Source organism: Mauremys reevesii, linkage group 1 (assembly GCF_016161935.1).
Source record: "Mauremys reevesii isolate NIE-2019 linkage group 1, ASM1616193v1, whole genome shotgun sequence".
Taxonomy (NCBI): domain Eukaryota; kingdom Metazoa; phylum Chordata; order Testudines; family Geoemydidae; genus Mauremys; species Mauremys reevesii.
The window spans coordinates 215795127-215818017 of NC_052623.1; the positions used below are offsets into that span (position 1 = coordinate 215795127).

At 46.3% G+C, this 22891-nt stretch overlaps 1 protein-coding gene across 7 annotated transcripts in view; it reads left to right on the top strand.

Moving 5' to 3' along the window:
- The first annotated feature begins 526 nt into the window (after positions 1 to 526).
- Positions 527 to 22891, top strand: part of CASP2 (caspase 2) — a 39619-nt gene continuing 17254 nt past the window's right edge. The window contains exons 1-8 of one of the 7 annotated variants that reach the window (XM_039495927.1): positions 527 to 755; positions 1425 to 1575; positions 6822 to 6989; positions 7958 to 8039; positions 14808 to 14902; positions 15601 to 15777; positions 18297 to 18425; positions 18697 to 18787. In XM_039495927.1, the coding sequence (XP_039351861.1) occupies positions 1426 to 1575; positions 6822 to 6989; positions 7958 to 8039; positions 14808 to 14902; positions 15601 to 15777; positions 18297 to 18425; positions 18697 to 18787 (892 nt within the window). In that variant the 5' untranslated portion in view covers positions 527 to 755; position 1425. The other 6 variants (XM_039495935.1, XM_039495943.1, XM_039495948.1 and 3 more) reach the window with 6 other exon arrangements.

Here is a 22891-nt window from a genome sequence, read left to right on the forward strand (position 1 = left end):
TCCCCATTTTATAGGGACAGTCCTGATTTTTGGGTCTTTTTCTTATATAGGCTCCTATTAGCCCCTCACTCCATCCCGATTTTTCACACTTGCTGTCTGGTCTGGTCACCTGTCCAAGATAAAAAACTTGAGGTCTGTGGTATTTTTTCAAAAGCTTGAATGACATCAAACCCCCCCCCCCCAAGTACAGTGATGCTGTCACGCAGCCATTGCACAACATGGTGGTACCGACCCCTCCGAGAGGAGCGACGGGGGGGGGGGGCGGAGAGGAGCCGGCGAGCCAGGGGCCCAAGGGGGCAGCGCAGCGCAAGTCGAACGGGCCCGGCGCCATGTACCCCTGGCGCTGCCGGGATCGGGGCCGGGCTGTCCTGCCACGTGGCAGCAACCGCCAATGGGGCTCGCGGGTCCCCCTCGCCCGGCACTCGCGCCCAGCTCCCCTGCCCGCCCCTCTCCTTCCGTGAACGAACCTAAGCGCATGCGCATAAACTCCACAAGGCTGAAAAATCCCTCGACTGCAGGACGCATGCACATGCACGGGGGGGAGAGAGATAGATGAGGAGGCTACGCATGCGCATATGGACGGTGCCCAACGTTTAGCTACTGGGACCGTTGAGGCTCTCTCGGAGGGAGGAGTTCCCGTACAGGAGCGTAGACCACGTGATGCTGAGGAGCGGGTTCCTTGTTTGAATCCGCGGCGCAGAGAGGCGGGCGCGCGCCGGGAGCTGGGAGAAAGCGCGCGCGCGCGCGCCGAGCAGGTGAGTGATCCGTGCAAGAGACCCGGCACGCGGGGACGGAAGTGGAGCAGCCTCCGCGCCCCTTGCGGGGGGAGGGGCGAGAACAGTCAGTGAGCGACCCCCGGCGGGAGCAGCTGCAGCCGCGGGGGGCCCAGGGGCGCGGGGGACAGGGCCTGGGCTACCCGTGCAGCAGGCCTGGGCGGGGGAGCAGAGGCAGCCTGGCTAGTAGCCGGGTGCGGCAGGGCCAGTGCGCCCTGGGAGAGCAGGGGCCAAGCCCCTCCCCGGCAGCCAGTGCCCCATAGCCCCGCCCTGCCTAGGGAGAGTGATGCCAGCCCGCGTAGGGGAGCAGAGCCCCCGGGGCTGGCTAGGGGCAGGGGAGGTGAGTGGCAGCCTGTAGCACCCTGTGGGGTAGGGAGGAGACATCCTGGGGACATCGAGGCAGGATGCCGAGAGTTAGCTGGGATATACCAGTGCCTGGGTGGTAACGTGTCAGGACGTGAAATCGCACCCGGCTAGTTGCCCCTGCCCAGTGATGGGATATGGTGGGGTGGGACTGCTGGCTGCCAGCTGGATGGATGAGGGTGTTTCTAGGTTTGTTAATGCTGTCCTCCCCCCCACCCCACCCTCCCCGTGCTGTGTGGGGAGAACTGGTGACCCTTATGTTGGGGCTTGTCCCCTCTTCTCTATCAGGATGCTGGGTTCATGTGGCATGCAACGATGTCACCAAGAGGTGCTAAAGAAGAACCGGGTGTCACTGGCAAAGCAGCTGGTGTTGAAGGAGTTGCTGGAGCATCTGATAGAGAAGGACATTATCACCATAGAAATGATGGAAACTATACAGGTATTCCTCACACTCCTATTTGGCCTCAGCAGTTTGTATAATTTAGTTTTCTGTGAAATAGTGACATCACCAAACCCGTGTTCATATTAATTTCAGGTTTGCAGTGTGAGCTGGTTCGGGGTCCCGTCCCTGTCCCCACTTTGAAAACTCTGGCTATGTCTTCTGTTAAGGAGAAGCATTGTGTTCTAAAATAGTTTAACTAATATGTTAAACTTGATTTGGTGCATAGCATAGGCAAGAACAAGTCATATTTAAATAGGTGTTAGTTGGTTGAGGTCAACTGTAGGACACCGTGTCAATGATGAGAGGCAGCTGTGTAGAAGCTTAACCAAACAAATGTATATAAGAAGAGAGAACAGAATGCTATTTGCATCCATCCACTTGCCATGTAAATAGCACTGATGTCAGCAGTGGGCAGAGCATAAATCCTCTCAGGTTTTTCTGTGAGGGGGTGGGGTCAGAGCCTTTATTTTTAATAGGTCGTGATGAATGCTGTGGTTTTGACAAAAATAAGTAAAAGAAAAGTGGATCTTTATGGAGCATGAATCTCATAAGTTAAAAAGGTGAACAAACTCAAGAAAGGTTTGGAGGTTATTTTGAAAACACAGGTCTAATTGTCATTGGTATGATATCATTGTACTCATATCTCTGCTATAGATGTGTAGTGTGATCTTTGCAAGTAACTTCACCTCAACTCAGTTTCCCTAGAATAACACCTGCCTTCAAAAGGGTGCTATAATGCTGAAATATGTTAACGTCTTTAATTATACGTTATGTACTTGTATATGGGGCCAATCCCGATTATGGCCATTAATTGCTTCTCTAATAAAATTGTTTAAAAAAACTAACACCATAAAAAAGACACCATAACAGAGGCCCAACTTCAATGTATACCCCAAATTAAGAAAAACAGTAAAAGAACTAAAAAAGAGCTACCGTGGCTTAACAACCATGTAAAAGAAGCAGTGAGAGATAAAAAGACTTCCTTTAAAAAGTGGAAGTCAAATCCTAGTGAGGCAAATAGAAAGGAGCACAAACACTGCCAACTTAAGTGCAAGAGTGTAATAAGAAAAGCCAAAGAGGAGTTTGAAGAACGGCTAGCCAAAAACTCCAAAGGTAATAACAAAATGTTTTTAAGTACATCAGAAGCAGGAAGCCTGCTAAAAAACCAGTGGGGCCCCTTGACGATCGAAATACAAAAGGAGCGCTTAAAGATGATAAAGACATTGCGGAGAAACTAAATGGATTCTTTGCTTCAGTCTTCACGGCTGAGGATGTTAGGAAGATTCCCAAACTTCAGCTGGCTTTTATAGGTGACAAATCTGAGGAACTGTCACAGTTTGAAGTGTCACTAGAGGAGGTTTTGGAATTAATTGATAAACTCAACATTAACAAGTCACCGGGACCAGATGGCATTCACCCAAGAGTTCTGAAAGAACTCAAATGTGAAGTTGCGGAACTATTAACTAAGGTTTGTAACCTGTCCTTTAAATCGGCATCGGTACCCAATGACTGGAAGTTAGCTAATGTAACGCCAATATTTAAAAAAGGCTCTAGAGGTGATCCCGGCAATTACAGACCGGTAAGTCTAACGTCGGTAGCGGGCAAATTAGTTGAAACAATAGTTAAGAATAAAATTGTCAGACACATAGAAAAACATAAACTGTTGAGCAATAGTCAACATGGTTTCTGTAATGGGAAATCGTGTCTTACTAATCTATTAGAGTTCTTTGAAGGGGTCAACAAACATGTGGACAAGGGGGATCTGGTGGACATAGTGTACTTAGATTTCCAGAAAGCCTTTGACAAGGTTCCTCACCAAAGGCTCTTACGTAAATTAAGCTGTCATGGGATAAAAGGGAAGGTCCTTTCATGGATTGAGAACTGGTTAAAGGACAGGGAACAAAGGGTAGGAATTAATGGTAAATTCTCAGAATGGAGAGGGGTAACTAGTGGTGTTCCCCAAGGGTCAGTCCTAGGACCAATCCTATTCCATTTATTCATAAATGATCTGGAGAAAGGGGTAAACAGTGAGGTGGCAAAGTTTGCAGATGATACGAAACTACTCAAGATAGTTAAGACCAAAGCAGATTGTGAAGAACTTCAAAAAGATCTCTCAAAACGAAGTGAATGGGCAACAAAATGGCAAATGAAATTTAATGTGGATAAATGTAAAGTAATGCACATTGGAAAAAATAACCCCAACTATACATACAACATGATGGGGCCTAATTTGGCTTCAACGAGTCAGGAAAAAGATCTTGGAGTCATCGTGGATAGTTCTCTGAAGATGTCCACGCAGTGTGCAGAGGCAGTCAAAAAAGCAAACAGGATGTTAGGAATCATTAAAAAGGGGATAGAGAATAAGACTGAGAATATATTATTGCCCTTATATAAATCCATGGTACGCCCACATCTCGAATACTGTGTACAGATGTGGTCGCCTCACCTCAAAAAAGATATTCTAGCACTAGAAAAGGTTCAGAAAAGGGCACCTAAAATGATTAGGGGTTTGGAGAGGGTCCCATATGAGGAAAGATTAAAGAGGCTAGGACTCTTCAGCTTGGAAAAGAGAAGACTAAGCGGGGATATGATAGAGGTATATAAAATCATGAGTGATGTTGAGAAAGTGAATAAGGAAAAGTTATTTACTTATTCCCATAATACAAGAACTAGGGGTCACCAAATGAAATTAATAGGCAGCAGGTTTAAAACAAATAAAAGGAAGTTCTTCTTCACGCAGCGCACAGTCAACTTGTGGAACTCCTTACCTGAGGAGGTTGTGAAGGCTAGGACTATAACAATGTTTAAAAGAGAACTGGATAAATTCATGGTGGCTAAGTCCATAAATGGCTATTAGCTAGGATGGGTAAGAATGGTGTCCCTAGCCTCTGTTCGTCAGAGGATGGAAATGGATGGCAGGAGAGAGATCACTTGATCATTGCCTGTTAGGTTCACTCCCTCTGGGGCACCTGGCATTGGCCACTGTCGGTAGACAGATACTGGACTAGATGGACCTTTGGTCTGACCTGCTACGGCCGTTCTTATGTTATGTTCTTATGTAACGTTGTGTAAACTGCTTTAAGAAGGTTGGATAGCAAGTGATCTAATGATTACAGATAGGTACTAAAAAGAGCAAAGTGCTGTTACTATCCTAGCTAGAGCAGTAGACTGATCAGTTGGGACAGTCATCTCTTATAAGTAGGGCTGTCAAGCAATTTAATCATGTGATTAATCGCACTGGTAGTTTCCTCATCAGAGTGTTGCTCTTTTAAGACTTCTGAAACCATGTTCCACACCTCGTCCCTCTAAAATTTTTGGAAGGCACTTCAGATTCTTAACCTTTGGTCGAGTACTGTAGGTATCTTTAGAAATCTTTACATCCGTACCTTCTTTGCATTTTGTCAAATCTGCAGTGAAAGTGTTCTTAAAATAAACATGTGCTGAGTTATCATCCGAGACTACTATAATGTGGAATACATGGCAGAATGCAAGTAAAATAGAGCCGGAGGCATACAGTTCCCCCCTCCCCCAGGAGGTCAATCACAAATTTAATTAGCGCATTATTTTTTTAACGAGCGTCATCAGCATAGAAGCATGTTCTCTGGAATGGTGGCTGAAGCATGAAGGGGCATGTGGATGTTTAGCATATCTGGCATGTAAATACCTTGCAATGCTGGCTACAAAAGTCCCATGCGAATGCCTGTTCTTACTTTCTGGTGACATTTTAAATAAGAGGGCAGCATTATCTCCCATAAATGTAAACAAACTTGTTAGTCATAGCAGTTGGCTGAACATGAAGTAGGACTGAGTGGACTTGTAGGCTCTAAAGTTTTGTTTTGCAGCGCAGTTATGTAACAAACAAATTTACATTTGTAAGTTGCACTTTCACGATAAAGAGATTGCACTACAATACTTGTATGAGGTGAACTGAAAAATACTGTTTCTTTGGTTTATTTTTACAGTGCAAATATTTGTAATAAAAATAATACAAAGTGAGCAGTGTACACTTTATATTCTGTGTTGTAATTAAAATCAATATATTTGAAAATGTAGAAAAACATCCAAAAATATTTAAACAATAGAATTCAATTGAAATTTATTAACAATATGATTAAAACGGCAATTAATTGTGATTAATTCTTTTTTTGAATTAATCGCGTGCGCTAACTGTGATTAATCAACAGCCCTACTTTTAAGCTAAAGCAACTAAAGTTGCTATAACTTTGCAAATTTTTCACTTTTCAGGCTGGAATTTTTGGGGCTTCATCTCTGGCTTAAAGGGGAACAAATTGAAAGGTAGATCAAAAAGAGCTCCACTGTTTTGAATGACAAAGAGAGAAAAGAAAAAAATTCCCCGCTATAGAAATATTCTTGTGGATATTCTTTAAATGCTATTTAAAAAATAGCATTAGTGATAACAGTAGGTAATAGCTGACATTTAGCAAGGAGAAGAAATCCAAGTATCCTGCTCAAAATTGGTTTTGATTAGGTCAAGTGGTGGTAAATCTCACTATGTAGTTTACAGCTCATAGTAGGTTCACCTTACAGAAGGCTGAGGTGCACGTATGTGTATAGCTAATTTACCTGCACAGTGTAAAAAATGTAGTGAAGTGCACAGAGTCCTTTGGACATCATTCATAAGGTATGTGGGATAGACCATTCTGATGAACTCCAGTTATAAATTTCCATGACATGAAGATTCTAATTCCTGCTGTTTTTCTTTTTTAAACCCTAAGAAATTTCATCCAAAAAACTGTTAATGCTCATACGAGTGTTAATGTTCCTTATTATATTTGTCTTTAATTATGCAAGCATATAGTATTTGAGAAATAGTATGTCATAGTTCTTTTTTCTTACCAGTTTAGATACTTGTGTATAGCATCTTGTAACATTTTTCAAATTAACAGTATAAGCATAATGTTTCCTTAACATGTTTTCTGATGGATTTGTATATAGATGTATGGGCCCTGGAACTGAGTGGTTGGGATATGATGGAAATTGTGTTCGAACATAGAGTGTGGAATAAAGGAGGAACAGGATAGATACTGTACAGGGAAGTGCAGGGGGTAAGAATTGTGTAGAGGAAAAATATGAAGGATTAAATAAAGATACACAGCCTAGAAGGCATGATGATGGAGCATTTCAGATCAGGGAAGAGGATTTGAAACTCATTTTGAGATGTAATTAATTCTGGAGGGGGTTTTTGTTCTGGTTTCTTAATTTTTTTTTATCTGTGGATCCAGGCCAAGGCTGGGTGCTTCAGCCAAAATGTAGAGTTACTGAATCTGCTGCCCAAGAGGGGCCCCACAGCCTTCTCAGCCTTCTGTGAAGCTCTGCGAGAAACCAAACAGCAGCACCTGGAGGAAATGCTCTTGAACGCCATACCCAGCCTGAGCAATGGGATTGCAAGGGTAAGAGAGGACTACAACATCGGGAGAATGGAACTCTTTTGGGAATAGATGTGATCATGAAGGGCGGGTGTACCTTGAATGTAAACAAAATAATTTTTTTGGCTTTTGGGGGTGAGAGGCGATTGGGGGAGAACCTGAGTGTAATAAGTGATAAGCAAAGGGTTGTGGGGATAATGTGAATTGGACTCATATACTGTGAAGAAGCATAAAGGCCTGAAAAGGTTTTTTGTGTGTGGTGGGTGTTTTTTTTTTTTTTTTTACATTAAAATTTAGGTCCTGTCTAGGCTGGAAGATTCTCTGACTAGAGAGCTGGTGGAAATGAATTGTTAAGAGGGGAAGGGATTTTGTTCTTGCTGTTTTATTTACAGTTGCTAATGTTTGAGTAAAGGAAGCCTTTGTTAAAGATTCAATACCATTACCATATTAACTAAGGTGATAAGATATCTCAATAAGAACTTTATACTGGGGAAAGGCCAGATTTTACAATCCTGATTGTTTAAAAACAAGCAGAAAAATCCTTTTGGTAAAAATACACTTCCCAGGCATTCTTTATATGTCATAAAGAGGCAAGGGCAGGGGGAAGCACCAACACAATTTAAAAAAAAACAACCCCTTTTGAAAGTAGCCTAAAAGAGGGGAATATGGGGAAGGGGAGGTTGAGTAGGGCATATAGCTGAGATTAAAGATGAATCCAGAGAAAGTACCCTGAATGTGAGGAGGGGGGAACTCTACAAAGGGGATTCAGATGGGATTAGGTGAGCATGGAGAAGAAGAGATCTTGAGTTTAAAGAAAACATAGCCTAATTCTCTTGAGCCATGCATTCCTTGTGACTGAGATCTGGATCAGAGTTGGTGATCTAAAGGTTTAAAGATTTATATTCAATTCCTCAATCCCTACAGTTCTGTACTGGACAGATTAACAGGAATCTTCGACTGGTGACCTCATGGATTTGTATGATCTCTTGCAGCTGGGCCAAGATTATGAGTCAAGTGTCCCGTTCCCAGTTCGTGAATCCTGCCTCTCACCAAAGAGACCACGCCAGGTTGGTGGTGAGTAATCCATGGCATAGTGAAGGTTGAATTGGCCATTCCTTCAAGGGGCAAAATAGACTACTTCTCGCTCTCCTTCCTCATAATCAGGGGTGGCCAGCCTGAGTCTGAGAAGGAACTGGAATTTACCAATGTACATTGCCAGAGAGACACAGTAATATGCCAGCAGCCCCCCATCAGCTCTCCCTGCTCCCTGCACCTCCCACTCACCGGCAGCCCCACCTATCAGTGCCTCCCCCTTCCTCCCCTAACCTCCCAGTCATCTGTTTTGTGGTGTGCAGGAGGTTCTGTGGGGGAGGAGCGAGGACATGGCAGATTCAGGGGAGGGGGCAGGAAGGGGTGGAGTGGGGACAGGGCCTGTGGCAGAGCCAGGGGTTGAGCAGTGAGCACCTCCCTGGCACATCGGAAAGTTGGTGCCTATAGCTCCAGCCCCGGAGTCGGTGCCTATACAAGGAGCTGCATACAGGCAAGTCTCATCTTACGCGGGGGTTCCGTTCTGCGGTTAGCGCATAAAGCGAAAACTGCGTATAGTGAAACACTCATTGAGTTGAATGGCGGGCGGAATCGCCCGCACTACAGATGCGGTTTTTATATTGTTTTTTCTTTTTTTCCTGACCGCGCAAAGCTGAATTCGCGCATGTTAAATGCGCCTAAGATGCGACTTGCCTGTATTAACTTCTGAAGAGCCGCATGTGGCTCTGGAGCCACAGGTTGGCCACCCCTGCCCTAAATACTGCACACCATTTTGCTTAGCCCAGAAATCTGGAAGTTCCAATGGTAACACACGCTTTTCACCAAGAATGTCTTGAGACATCGGCTATTATAAATATACTTTCCAGTTAGGTTAGCTTTTTTTTTAGTTTGATGCTGGAGGAAGAATTTTGCTGAGAAATTACTGTGAGACTAGTGGAAGAGATAGAAAATCAGTTTCTAATTAGCTTTCATCATGGTTTATACAATCGTAGAAGTAACTCCATTATGTAAGCAAAATGTGTGAACTATAAAATTCAGAATTTTAAAATTCTTCTTTTTAAGTTTAAGATGTATGAGAAGAGAGGGACAGAATATAGAGAATGAGACCTTGAGTTATTTAGGTAGCACTAGAGATTCTGAGAGAGGATTATATTGTTATCTTAAAAGCACCCAGAAGTATGCTTTTACAAAACAAAAGAGAGGCACAGCCACACAGTCCTAATGAGTTTACAATCTAATTTTAGATGTGGTTTGACAGTTGGGGTTAGCAAATAGGAGGAGGAGGAAGGATGAGGATTACGTCAGTAAAATGAAAGTTACAAATCTATGGCATGTGCATATTTTACCGATTCAGTTCTGAGGATCATGTAATAATGAGTTTTATGTTCTAATAAAAAAAAGGCAACAAATGACAATTTTAAATAATTAGGATAAATGGAGTTAAATCACCAAAAAACTTGTGACGCTAACAAGAAATGTGATCCCTCTAGTCCCCTCTGTCTCTCTGTCTGTCTTACCTACATATGCCCCATCCCTACTGGGTCTCTGTCACTCTTCCATTCTGGGACTTCTCATCCAACCTGTGGCGTTGCCTCCACTGGATCCTTGTCCCAGCCAGCACAGGAGAGGGAGAGAGAGATACAGAAAAGGGACAATGATGGGGTTAAAAGTTGGGAAACAAGTCACATGTCCACCTAAATTAGGCCTAATCAATTTTTGCCTTTATTCAACAATTTCAGACAGAATTATTGTCACTTATAATGTCTGGACATACGTTTATGCCAAACAAATAATGACAAACCAGACAGAATTAGTAAATGGGCCCAGATTACCAAATTCTTGGGCACTGGGACGTTCTTCCAGCTTCCACAACAGACATTGCTTTCTCTGATCCCTTGGTCCCATTCTTCAGTTTCTGGTCCGGTGTTTCTCCGCTTTGGGCCCATGTTCACTATACATTTCTACATTACAGATTAAAGTAATCTTTATCCAGTTGGCTTTTAGCACGGCTCCTCTTTGGATTTTAAGTAACCCAGACATTACTCATGTATGCGTCAATTACCCAACTTCTACATTTTTCCTGCTGGTTTTGCAGTTTTTGGGTCATGTCATCCTGTCCTGGGGCTTTTCAGAAAAAGAGGAGGGTTATTTATCAATATATGTTTGTGTATCTCTTTTACATCTTTCAGCACAACATATTACCTTTTTTTATGTAAGCAATATCACGTTAAGCAGATTTGCAATTCTATGTAAAGGAGTAATTGGCAAAATCACACTTATGCTAGCAAGGACTTGGCCTAATCATTACCTCATCTGTATTCATTCACTACACATAATTACAAATTAAGAATATTGATAGCTATGTTTTTAATAATCTTACCATTAACAATTCTTTATTTTGTATTTCATAGTTATGCATCAGTATGTGTTTCTGTGCTACCCTTAATCTATTTGGAAGGGAGAGTTATGGAAAACATGATGATTGTTTAATGTCAACATTTCTTAACATGGGTGTTTTTTAATTTAAAGTCCAGTTTTGTTTGTGAATCATTGCAAAGAAACTTCATTAGAAATTTTTCTGTGAGTGCAATTTTAGGGCCTGGATATATAGTTGCTTTTAATGGTACCCCAAAAGACAGGTTCCCTGCTTTCACTTCCGCTGCCCAGCTCCACCTTAGCGTGGACCAGTGGCAGGTCTGGGCTGCCCCGGCCACGCAGTGTGACAGGTTGGACCCCTTAGGATGCCATCTGATGTGCTGAGATACCACTGAGCCCACCTGTTATGCCAGCCTGGGGCCCTTTTTACCTATCTTGCTGAGCCAGGCCATTAAGCCTCCTCCAGCAAACACACAGGCAGGGCCACACCCAACTGCAGAACGAAACAGACACTGAGGGTATGGCTACACTTACGGTTTGCAGCGCTGGTAGTTTGCAGCGCTGGTCATCCAGCTGTGTAGGAGCAGCGCTGGTGTGTGGCCACATTTGCAGCATTTCCAGCGCTGTTGGGAGTGCTGCATTATGGGCAGCTATCCCAGCATTCAAGTGGCAACAACGTGCTTTTCAAAAGGGGGGTGGAGGGTGGTGTACTGTGACAGGGAGCGGGGAAGAGAGAGAGAGAGTGGATTTTTGGAGCCAACACTGTGTGTTAGCTTCCTGGATTGAAAAATCACAAAATGTTCGCGAACCCTTAGTCTTAATTGCAAACAGCCTGCCTCCAACGCTGTTTCTCTGTCAAGCAAACATTCACTCCCTGCCTCTCATTTGATCGTTCACAACCAGGTACAGATAGCTCCTGTTTGCTGTGATCAGTGTTTGTTTTTTAGATAAGCGGTTCAACGGAGCTCCGATCGGAGTTCACAACAAAACAAAGAGAGGCTACATAACAAAACAAAGAGAGTAATTTAGTTAAAAGCTTTCTGGGATATCTCCTTATTCCCTGGAGGCCAATAAAAGCGCTGGTGTGTGTCCACACTTGATGAGCAGCACTGGATCACCAGCGCTGCAATCGCTACACCCCAACCTGGCCAGGTGTACAGCCAGCGCTGCAGCCAGGGAGTTGCAGCGCTGGATGTGCCTTGCAGGTGTGGACGGTTACTAATTGCAGCGCTGGAAAGCCTCTACCAGCGCTGCAACTTGCAAGTGTAGCCAAGCCCTGAGATCAGATCTGGGAAGGCTCAGCTTAAGGGACTTGCCCAAGTACTCAGGTGTCCACCTCCCTTGGAGTGCAGACACAACGGTATGTTATGAAATCCACGTCCTCTCTCAATGTGGAGGAAAGTATGCACAACTTCTATTCCCTTCTCCTCCCTCCACCAGAAATTACAGAAACTGGGTTTAATAAGAAACAAAACAAATTTTATTAACTATAAAAGGCAGATTTTAAGTGGTTAAAGGGGTAGCAAACAGAACAAAGCAAATTACTAAGGAAATAAAACCAAACACGCAAACTAAGCTTGTTTCACTGAAGAAATTGGTTACAAATAGTAATTTCTCATCCTAGATATTGTTGTAGGCAGATTACAGAAAGTCTTGAAAGGCAGCTGCACTGGTCTCTAGCTTGAAGCCTCAGTTAGTTACTCACAAGCTAGATGCCCTTCCAGCTTGGGCTTAATCCTTCTCCTCCCAGTTCAGTTAGGGTAGGGAGGCAGAGGAGACTCCTAATGATGTCACTCCCCTGCCTTATAGCTCTTGTGTAAGGTGGGAACCTTTTGTCTTCTAGTGGAAAAACACTGGCATTCCAAAAGGGGAGGAGCGGTATCTAGTACCAGGTGACTCAGACACGTGACTCTGTGTGGCTCTGGTAGCCATTGCCTGTAGGCTGTCTCCAGCTTCCACAAGAAGACTAAACTCTTTCACAGTCCATTGTCTTTGCTAATGGCCCATTAGCCCTGTCTGGCTTTTCCATTGTTGTACCTGAAGGGCTGGTTGGGGCTGACACCCAAAGTAACAGATTTGAAATACAGATACATAGTTCATATTCCTAACTTCAGGTACAGAAATGATACAGTCATACAAATTGTATAATCACATTCAGTAAACCATAACCTTTCCAATGATATGTCATATGAGCCATCTTGGCTAAAGTATATCTCAGTTATGTCATATTCATATCATAAGCATATTGCCATAAAGAATATGGAATGAAACATCATGAACAGGTCTAGGGCTGAGTGGGTGCTTCCATAGGCGCCGACTCCATGGGTGTTCCAGGTCTGGAGCACCCACAGAGAAAAATTAGCAGGTGCTGCTCAGCAGCACCCACCGGCAGCCAAGCTCCCTCCTCCCCCAGTGTCTCTCACCTGCCGGTGTCCCCATTGACCAACTCCTCCCCCTCCCTCCTGCTGCCGAAGCATGTAGGAAGCTCCGGGAGTAGAAGAGGGGACGGAGCATGCTCTGGGGAAGAGGTGGGTGGGGAAGGTGGAGCGGGGGCAGGGACTTGGGGAAGGGGTTGAGGTGGGGGGTCGAGCACTCCCCGGCTAGTGGGGAATTCAGTGCCTATGGGCACCTCTCCCCTGGCTGCAGCAAGTCCTGGCTGGGCGGGTACCCTGAGTGCTTGCGTGGCGCTAAATAGGCTGCTGCATAGCCACACAGCTTACAGGGAACTTAGCACATCATATCTCTTTTTATCCCTTGTTTAAATGTAAGAATTAAAAACTTTTAATTAAAAAAAACCCAAAACTTTCTTTACATTGTTGAAATTCTAATTGACACACTGCCATCCTGTATATATCACATGGAATGTCAAAACACATTGCACCACTGTTTTGCCTTAAAAGGTACAGATTTTTTTAATGATTATATAAAGTGAGTTTAAAAAAAAATCTGGAATTGTTTAAACTGCTTAAGCACCGTTTTTAGAACTTTCATACATACCATTCAAGTTATTTATATATCAGGCTTACTGTTGCTTTTTGAAAAAAAAATTACAGAAAAACTGCTTACAGAACTGACAATAAGCTGATACAACAGTGACAGCATAGGTGCCAAGCACCCACGGAGAAAAATTTAGCAGGTGCTTAGCACCCACCAGCAGCCAAGCTCCCCTTCCCTCCCTCCCACTCCTGCTCACCCCCTGTCCCTGCTGATCAACTCCTCCCCCTCTCTCCTGTATGCAGCAGAGCAGCTGTTCAGTGGTGTGTGGTGCAAGAGGTGCTGGGAGGGAGGAGCAGGGGAGGAGCCGGAAAGAGGCAGGGAAGGGTTGGAGCCTTGAGGGAAGGAGTGGAGTGGGACAGGGCCTGGGGCTGAGTGGGGATTGAGCACCCTTGGGGAAAATTAGAAGCTGATGCCTGTGAGTGACAGTATGTGACATCACAGAACAACAAAACCTGTGAGTGTGATTCTCTGACCAGACTTGATTCCCACCAGATTCGGGCAAGGGAGATGAACATATATAGGAGAGAGAGAGAGGCTCAGACAAAATATTTAGCAGTTTCCAGAATAGGCTACTTTTAGTAAACTGACAAGAGTTTTAGTGTTTTCCTGAAAATTACCACAGTCTGTTTTTATTATTATTTTTTTTGCCCACCCAACAAAATACGCCTGCAACAAAATACGTTTTACCTGTTCCTTCTATTATGGCAGCTGGTTCTGCCATATTATGGGATCCCAGTCCCACTGCAGGTGACTGAAAAGTGACTAAAAATGATCTCTTGAAAGACTGTTTCCTATGTGTATTATTCAGTCGTATATACTCATTTTAATAACTACAAAGATTCTACTGCTTTTTTTTCTCCTGCTGCAGAAACAGCATAGCTCAGAAGGCGTGATCTAGGTTCCCTTCCCTGTTGTGCACTTCCAATCAATTCCTCTGATACAAAAGCCATTTAAAAACAATGGGATTGCATGAGTGTCACTGAAGGCATAATTGGAGGTGATGGATGAGGAGGAGAAAGCCCAGCTTGATAAATTAAACTGTGTCACTTGTCCACAACGCGGTTACCTTTAATGGGTTTGCATGAATGTAACTGATTGCAACTTGGTAAACAATTCTGTTAATGCACAAGAAGCAATGGGCTCCAGTTCCTTTCTCTGAGAAGTATTGTCTGTGCAGGACAAACAGCAGTAAAAGCAGTAATAACTTCTCATTCATGTCACAGTGCTGACTCCAGATACCCACAAGGGACTGGCCTACTGGATGAAAGACGAGTGGAAACATCTTACAGTAGAAAACATTTGTGCAGCGCTTTCAATATGCGAAGCACTGTATACTATGTCTAAGTAGCTATTTCATGTTAAATATGTTTTGCAACCAGAACTTTTGTTTGTTCATTGCTGATTTCTGTATCTCTCAAATAGAGCTAATGGAGCATTCCTTGGATAATGGAGATGGTCCTCCTTACATTCTGGTGAAGCCATGCACCCCAGAATTCTATCATGCTCACCAGCACTTGGTGAGTACTTGGTGGGGCAGGAACTGAGGGAGTACTCACCCCTACAGGTGGGATAGTTGGATGAGCTGAAGAAAGAGCACTCCACAAGCAGACTGGGTGAAGAAAAATGCATTTTTGGGCTGTAGAGACATATTGACGCACATGTAACTCGAAGGTGTTACCTGCCATAGTCCACTTCATGTGGCTCCCACCAGCAAGAGTCAGAGAAAACCCTGGATCAGTGTCATAATCCTGTGCTACAAACACATGCCCCTGGAACTTCTTGAGACGGCTGCTCCAGTCTTCTCACTATTTAGGCACACGTAGTTGTGTATATTGGCATATCAGACCGTGCACATGTGTTTCATCTGTGTTGGGGCTGACAAACTCTGCTGCTTTCATTTTGTCTCAGCTGGAAAGGGAGGAGTTGCTCCCCAGGCTCACAGGAACTGGATGAGTATTCTATACAAATCCTATGGGAGAAGCACCTAATCTTCCACGGTGGTCTGTATGTCTCAGTACCTGTTACAAATGATGGAGCCTTCACCCCACGTAGGAAGCCAAATAGAGCATTTCTAGCCCAAGATGGTTCCTCTCGTGTTCCCCAAAGGTCTTGCACATCTCATCACAATAATGGAATGGGTGTGTAGTACCCTGTAACTTTTTCTTTTCCCACATTGCTGGGTTTACCTATTTCTGCCTTTCTCTGTTGTTAACAGGCTTATAAGTTGATATCACAGCCCCGAGGCATGGCGCTCGTGCTCAGCAACGTGCGTTTCAGCAGTGAGAAGGACTTGGAGTTCCGTTCGGGTGGAGATGTGGATTACACTGCTCTGGAGATGCTCTTCAAGCACCTTGGCTACAGGGTGACTGTCCTGCATAATCAAACTGCGCAGGTGAGGAGGTTCCTGTGCTGCCTAGAGAGGGGTTGGGGACTTGTAACTATTGCATTGGTGTCTTGGGGACAAGCTGACAGTCAATGGAAGGGAAGGATGGGGCTGGGTAATGATAAGGGGCTGTGTCAACAAGACACTCTCTCCATTAGGATATGGTTGACAATATGATAGTGTTTGAGAGCCCCTGTATGGAAGGTTTCCATATAAAATATTTGTGTTAGAGAATATATGGTCTCTGAAGGATTCAGATATTTAGGGATGTTACCTTATCACTGTCATACTCTTCAGTAGTAAAGCTGTGGGTTTAACTGCAGCTGTAGTGGTGGTAAGGGGGGAAAAAAAAGTTACTCCAACAAGCTTAACTTAATGTTAACAAAGGATGGGGTTGTTTTTTTGTTCTGATTAAATAATCAGCGTTTCTCTGTTCCATTCTGAGGATCTCGTAGAACCTCAAATATTCACTGATTAAGCCTCACAGTGAGAGTGTGAGGTATTAACCCATTTTGTAGATGGTGAAACTGAAGTGACTTGCACAAAGTCTTGTGGAAATTAAGGTTAAAGGCTCTCTTAAAACCCAGGTCTTTTGACATCCAGGCCTATGGTCTTGCCAGTAGACTTCCATCTCCTCAGCAAACTTGTTCTTCATTTGCTAGTTCAGTAGGAGTGTTCTTCCCTCTGAGTTGGTGCTGAACCTAATGATGCCCACTAAGGGGTGCTGTGCTGTTCCAGAAGCCATTTTCTGGATAACAGATCAAATCCAAGAACCTGTCTACTCATGGTTATTAAGGATTCATCCATTGTAAATAGTTCTACCATAAAAACAACGAGGAGTCCAGTGGCACCTTAAAGACTAACAGATTTATTTGGGCATAAGCTTTCACAGGTTAAAAACCCCACTTCAGATGCATGGATTGAAAATTACAGGTAGTCCGTATCTGTAATTTTCACTCAATGCATCTGAAGAAGTGGGGTTTTTACCCACAAAAGCTTTAGTCTTTAAGGTGAAACTGGACTCCTCGTTTTGGTGGATACAGACTGACACGGCAACCCCACTGATACTTGGCAGTTCTTACCATGTTCATCACTGTTAGTATCTAAGTACCTGAGTTACCATGGGCACTTATCCCAAAAGCTGCCCCAGTATCCTGACCAGGCTCTGGCAAATTATATTCTGTCAACCTAAGCTCCCTGTGCAGTGGTAATTGTCTACGGAATTTCTTATCTCTTAAATGGCTGTGTCTCACACTTAAGGCAGCTGAATTTCAGAAGTGGTTGAGTGATTCCTATGTAGCGCCTATAAAGCATTTTTGGAGCCTTAGGAATGAAAGATACTGAAGAAATAAGGGCATTTTGCTGCTGTTTGAAAGCATTAGAATATTACTTTATCCCTATCCTCCCCCTTAAATTAGGCTTGTGGTTCACTACTCCTGGGGGAATTCTGTGCCAAAAAAATAAATTCTGTGCACAATAATTCTAAAAGTCTGCATATTTTATTTGTGAAAACAACACTATATAATCATGCCAGTTTCAATTATTTTGGTAATTTATTTCAAAATACCTATCAGCAGTTATGTCTGTAACAGTACACACACACATTCCTCCAGGAGTAGAGTGTTAAAGAAACCCCTACAACAACTCAGTTCCTGTTTCTCTGCTCCCTCCTCCCCAGAACCCAATAGGGGAGAGCTAGACACCCACACTCCCTCCGCCCCCAGAGCCAGGGGGGGGGCCAGGCACGGGCGCACCCGGGCACCTGGGAGGGCGGGGGGGGGGGGGGTGGGATTGGCGAGGCCTTGCGCGGCATGCCTGGCGGGCCCTGGCGAGCCTGGGCGGGCGGCCGGAGCGCCTGCCGCGCTCATGGCGGCGGGGTCCCGCCTTCCCGCGGCTGAGCCCTCGGGCTGAGTCGCGCGCGCGGCGCTCAGCCGGGCCCCCCCGGCCCCTCAGCGGCGCACTGCGCGGGAGGCTCAACCGAGCTCAACAGGCTCCCCCTCCCAGGATGGCGGGCGGAAGAGGGACCCGCGGGACGACTGGGGGGGGGCGGCGGGCGCGCCGCCGCTGCTTGGGGCAGCCTGATTGCCCAGAGCCCAGCTGTGTGGTGTGTCCCCCAGTTCAGACACTTGTACGCACCCCCTAATCCCCAGACCCTAGCTGCGGGCCCTCCCCCCCAGCCCAAACACTTGCACACCCTCCCCCTCAGAGCCCAGGGATCGAGAGGGAGAAAAAGCCAGATGCTGGATCCCAGGCTTGCGTGGAGTTTCTTTCTTTCAGGGTGTGCTCCCTCCCTCTTCCCCCAACAGTGTCTTTTACTTTCAAGCTGTGCTCTGCCAGGTCCAGCAGCCCCTAGTGGCAGCCAGCAGCTCAATTTCTATGGAGGAAAAGAAAATTCTGCGCAAAAAGCATTAATTTCTGTGCAAATTCTGCATGCGCAGTGGCACAGAATTCCCCCAGGAGTATCACTTGGCTCTTTCCACTCGTTTCTCTTTCTGAAGGGACCACTGAATGTGTTTCTCTCCCTCCAGGAGATGCAGAAGGCATTGCAGATGTTCTCTCAGCTGCCAGCTCACCGAGATGTGGATTCCTGCATTGTGGCTCTACTCTCGCATGGCATCGAGGGTGGGATTTATGGAGTTGATGGCAAGTTACTGCAGGTACCTTCCTACATACTAATCTCTTCCATAGCTTTAGGAAGCAGTACTGGGGGGTGGGGGAGGGATATTGGCAGGGCAAACAGGTAATGGGAGCCTGGATGCACATGTGAAGTGGTTGGGAATTGGTGGGGAACTCAATGTAATAATGAGAAGAATCGCATGTAAGAAGCATAGGAAATTATGGGGAATTGGGAGGTAATGGGGAGGCATATATGGAAGGAAGGGGGAAATACCATGGGGATGTGCTTAGTTCTCTTCTTTCTTCTCACAGTTGCAGGAGATTTTCACACTCTTTGATAATGCAAACTGCCCAAGTCTCCAGAACAAGCCTAAAATGTTCTTCATTCAGGCCTGTCGTGGAGGTGAGTGAGGCCAGGGATCATGAGGGCCAGGTACTTGGCACAGCATTAAAGCTGGACTCTGGGTTACACATACTCTCACTCCCTCCCATCCAATTTGCTGTCAACTCTCCTCTTTGCTTCTCTCAGGTGTAAGCGGAACCCACATTCACCTCCCTCTGCCCTGCCGCTGCCTCTGTTGCTCTGTAAGTGCCTCTCACTCTGCATGGGGTGTGTGCATTGAATCGCAGACCCCACAGCACCCTGGGAATGGCAAGTTCCATCATGGCATTTCTACTTGGGGCTTTCTCTTGCTGTGCCTGCATGGGGGAATAGGGGCATATAATGATATCATAAATCCCTGTGCAGTATGGAGTGATGCATCTGTACTCTCGAGTCTTGTCTGAAATCCTGCTCTCCTCCTCTTACCCTCCCCCCCCCCACCCACCCAAGCTGTTATCTCCTCTTTCCCTATCCTGAGCTCCCAGAACTGGCTTCTCCTAATGTCGGAGCCCTTTCCTCTTATCTCCCTTCTGGTCCCCAAACCAGTGTTCCCTCTAATTTTTTTACGTCCATTATGGAATGAATTTATGTGCACCAATATGGAGGTGATGTGGGGTTGAGGGGTTTGGAGTGTGGGAGGGGGCAGAGGGTTGGGATGCAGCGGGGATGAGGATTCTGGCTGGGGGTGTGGAATCTAAGGGGGGCCAGGGATGAGGGGTTCAGTGTGCAGGAGGGGGCTCAGGCTGAGACAGGGTTGGGGTGCAGACTTGGGGTGGGGCTGGGGACGAGGGGTTTGGAGGGCAGATTCTCCCCAGCCCTCTCGCTGCAGCAGCTTGGGGCTGGGGGAGGGGCGCCTCTCCTGGGCCATGGCAGCTCCGGCAGGGCTGGGCTGGACTGAGCCAGGGGAGTGGCTCCTCTCCCCGGCAGCTCTGGCGGGCCTGGGCTGTGCCGGGCTGAGGGAGGGGCTCCTCTTCTAGGCTGTGCGGGGCTGGGGCTGGCTGGCGGAGGGGCTCTTCTGCCTGGCCCCAGCAGCTCGGGCTTTGATAGCCTGCTGCGCATCTTATAGGAACTTAGCCCCAAACCCTCATCCATGGCTCTTCCCACCTCTTTGTCTCCTTCTGTTCCTGAAGTTCTTTCCTTTTTCCATCCATGCGCTATGTCTACTCTTACGGCAGCATGTAGTGTATATACACTGCACACACCCCTAACGCTTATAAACAGAGTAGTTGATATGGCACTGCTTAGGTGGGTAGACACCTGCCTGAACCTTAGGATGTATACCCTGTGTGGCTCTCTACATGCCCAAGCAATGCCTCCCAGTTTTAGCAGTGTAGTGTCCCACTGCTGGAGCCTTTTCCCCACCACAGTGAAAGGCTGAAGCAGCAGGGAAAGGCTCTGGCAGGTGCAGCTGCTGGAGCCTTTCACTGCCAGATGTAACTGCACACTACAGCCTGCTTTTCACAGCTGTGTGTAGATGCATGTCATTACTCCCAGAGGAGGAGTTCATCACAGCACCCTGCCCATGGAGCCAGGTTAGGACAGAGTGGGGTACATGGGGTTGCTTGGGGGATGTCACAGACTGGGGTTCAGAATGGCTAGTGTGTGTGTGGGGGGGAACAGACTGGGGCATAGGCTCAGGAGCTAGTGGGTGACAGCCATGAACCAGGGGCTGAATGGGAGTGGGGGTGCAAGGTCACATAAGGATGGGGAGAGGGGGGCTGCAGGGACACATGGCGATGCGGGGAGGAGGCTGCAAACACCCATGGGAATGGATGGCGGGTGCCAGGACAGGGACAGATGTGCCTGCCTGAATGGGAGAGGCTTCCCAACTCCCTAACAATCCCTCCCTCTCTCCCCTCCAAAAAAGCCCTGTTCTATACTTCTCACATCTACACCCAACAACCCTCCAGGTTCACTCCAGGCTCCTTCCCTCTCCCTCACTCCTCCGTTACCTCTGACTTCCACAAGCCTTTTCACTGATTCTGACAGGTGCAGAAAATACAGTTCGGTATTGTAATTTAAATGAATTACTCAAAGTTCTGTATTAATATGCCTAGTAAGGAATCTATTTGTGTGTTTAAAAAAAAAAAAAAAAAAAAAAAAAAAATTACCAGAATCTCTTTTTTGGTCTGTATTGTTACAGACATACTTGGTGACATATTTTGAAATAAATTACCAACATAATTGAAACTGGCACAATTATATTGTGGTGTTTTGACAAATAAAATATATAGTATTTTAAAAGATTGTGCGTAGAATTTTTAATTTTTTGGCTTGGAAATCCCCCAGGAATAATATTACATGTACCCACATGCTGCCACCAGTGTCGACAAAGTCACCGTCTTCTACTGGCCTCCTTGCCTCTTTTCCAATCTCCTCTTAATCTTGTAGCTGTCTCCTTTTTCTCTACTGTGCTGTCCCCATTTCACTTACCTCTTCTCCATGCTTCTCACTTCTTGGTCCCTTCATAACTCTAACATGGCCCTACAGCATGCAGACCCTTCCCAAGTTATATCCTCCTTTTGGCCCTGTTGCTATTGATACAATCCAACACAGCCTCTCTGTAGATCAGGGGTCGGCAGCCTTTCAGAAGTGGTGTGCCGAGTCTTCATTTATTCCCTCTAATTTAAGGTTTCGTGTGCCGGTAATACATTTTAATGTTTTTAGAAGGTCTCTTTCTGTAAGGCTATATTATATAACTAAACTATTGTATGTAAAGTAAACAAGGTTTTCAAAATGTTTAAGAATCATTTAAAATTAAATTAAAATGCTGATCTTACACCGCCAGCCTGCTCAGCTCGCTGCCAGCCTGGGGTTCTGTTCACCTAGGCTGGCAGTGGGCTGAGCAGGGCCTGTGTCCGGGACCCCAGACCTGGGGTGAGGAGGTTCAGGGGTCAGGGCAGAGGGCTGGGGGGGTTCAGGGCAGAAGGCTGGGTGTGTGTGGGGGGGTCAAGGGTCAGGGCAGAGGGCTGGGGATGTGGGGGGTTCAGGGCAGAGGGATGGGGGTGCAGGGCAGAAGGCTGTGTGTGTGTGGGGGTAAGGGCAGAGGGCTGGGGATCAGGGCAGAGGGATGGGGGTGCAGGGCAGAAGGCTGTGTGTGTGTGCGGGGGGTCAGGGCAGAGGGCTGGGGGGGTCAAGGATCAGGGCTGGGGGTGCAGGGCAGAAGGCTGAGTGGGGGGGTTCAAGGGTAAGGGCAGAGGGCTGGGGGGTGTGAGGATGCAAGGCAGAAGGCTGTGTGTGTGGGGGGGTCAGGGCAGAGGGCTGGGGTGCTTGGCTCGGGGGGGTGTTCCCAGCCCCCTGCCCTGAGCGGCTCATGGCAGGGGGCTGGAAGGGATATGCCCTGTTCCACCCCCTTCCCCAGGGCCCCGTCCCTACCTCTCTCTGCCTCCTCTACGGAGCTGCCTGCACGCTGCCGCTCTTCCCCCTCCCCCTCGCTAGGGCCATCAGCTGATTGGCGCAGGGAAGGAGAGAGGGCGAGGCAGGAAAGCACCACGCTGGGGGAAGACGTGGGGGAGGGGGGAAGCTTGGCTGCCACCGGACCAAGCTTCTGCCTCCTGCCCCCGCAGTGCAGAGCGACGGGGCTGAGTGGGGCTGGGGGTCAGGCCTGCGGCAGGCAGCTGCGTGCTGCTCAATCAGCTTGCGTGCTGTGTTTGGCACGCGTGCCGTAGGTTGCTGACCCCTGCTGTAGAGCATCTGTCATACAAGCTGTCTTTCTGTTGGTGGCAGTGAAGTCTGAAGATGACTGTTGAAGTCTCTACACCTCTTCATTGTTGCTTGTAACTTCCTTAAAAATTTTCCTTTTGGGCTGAAAGTTCATATATGGAGGTGGGAGTGTTTAAGCAAAATTAAGTCCACCATTTGAGTTTGATGAATTCAGTTCAGACTTGGAAAATCTCCCAAATCTCTGAAATAATTTTTAACTGGACCTCAGTACAAATGTTTGGGCAAAAAGGTGTTCAGATCTTTTTTTTTAAGTGTCATTAAAGTCTTGAAGTTATGCTGTAGTACATGTAGAAACTACATACAGCAAGATTTGTGTGATTTATAACATTTTCCTGTGTTTTGCCAGCAGATGCTCTCTTGTACAGAAGTGAAAATGCATCTGAGTTACCTGCAAATGTATTC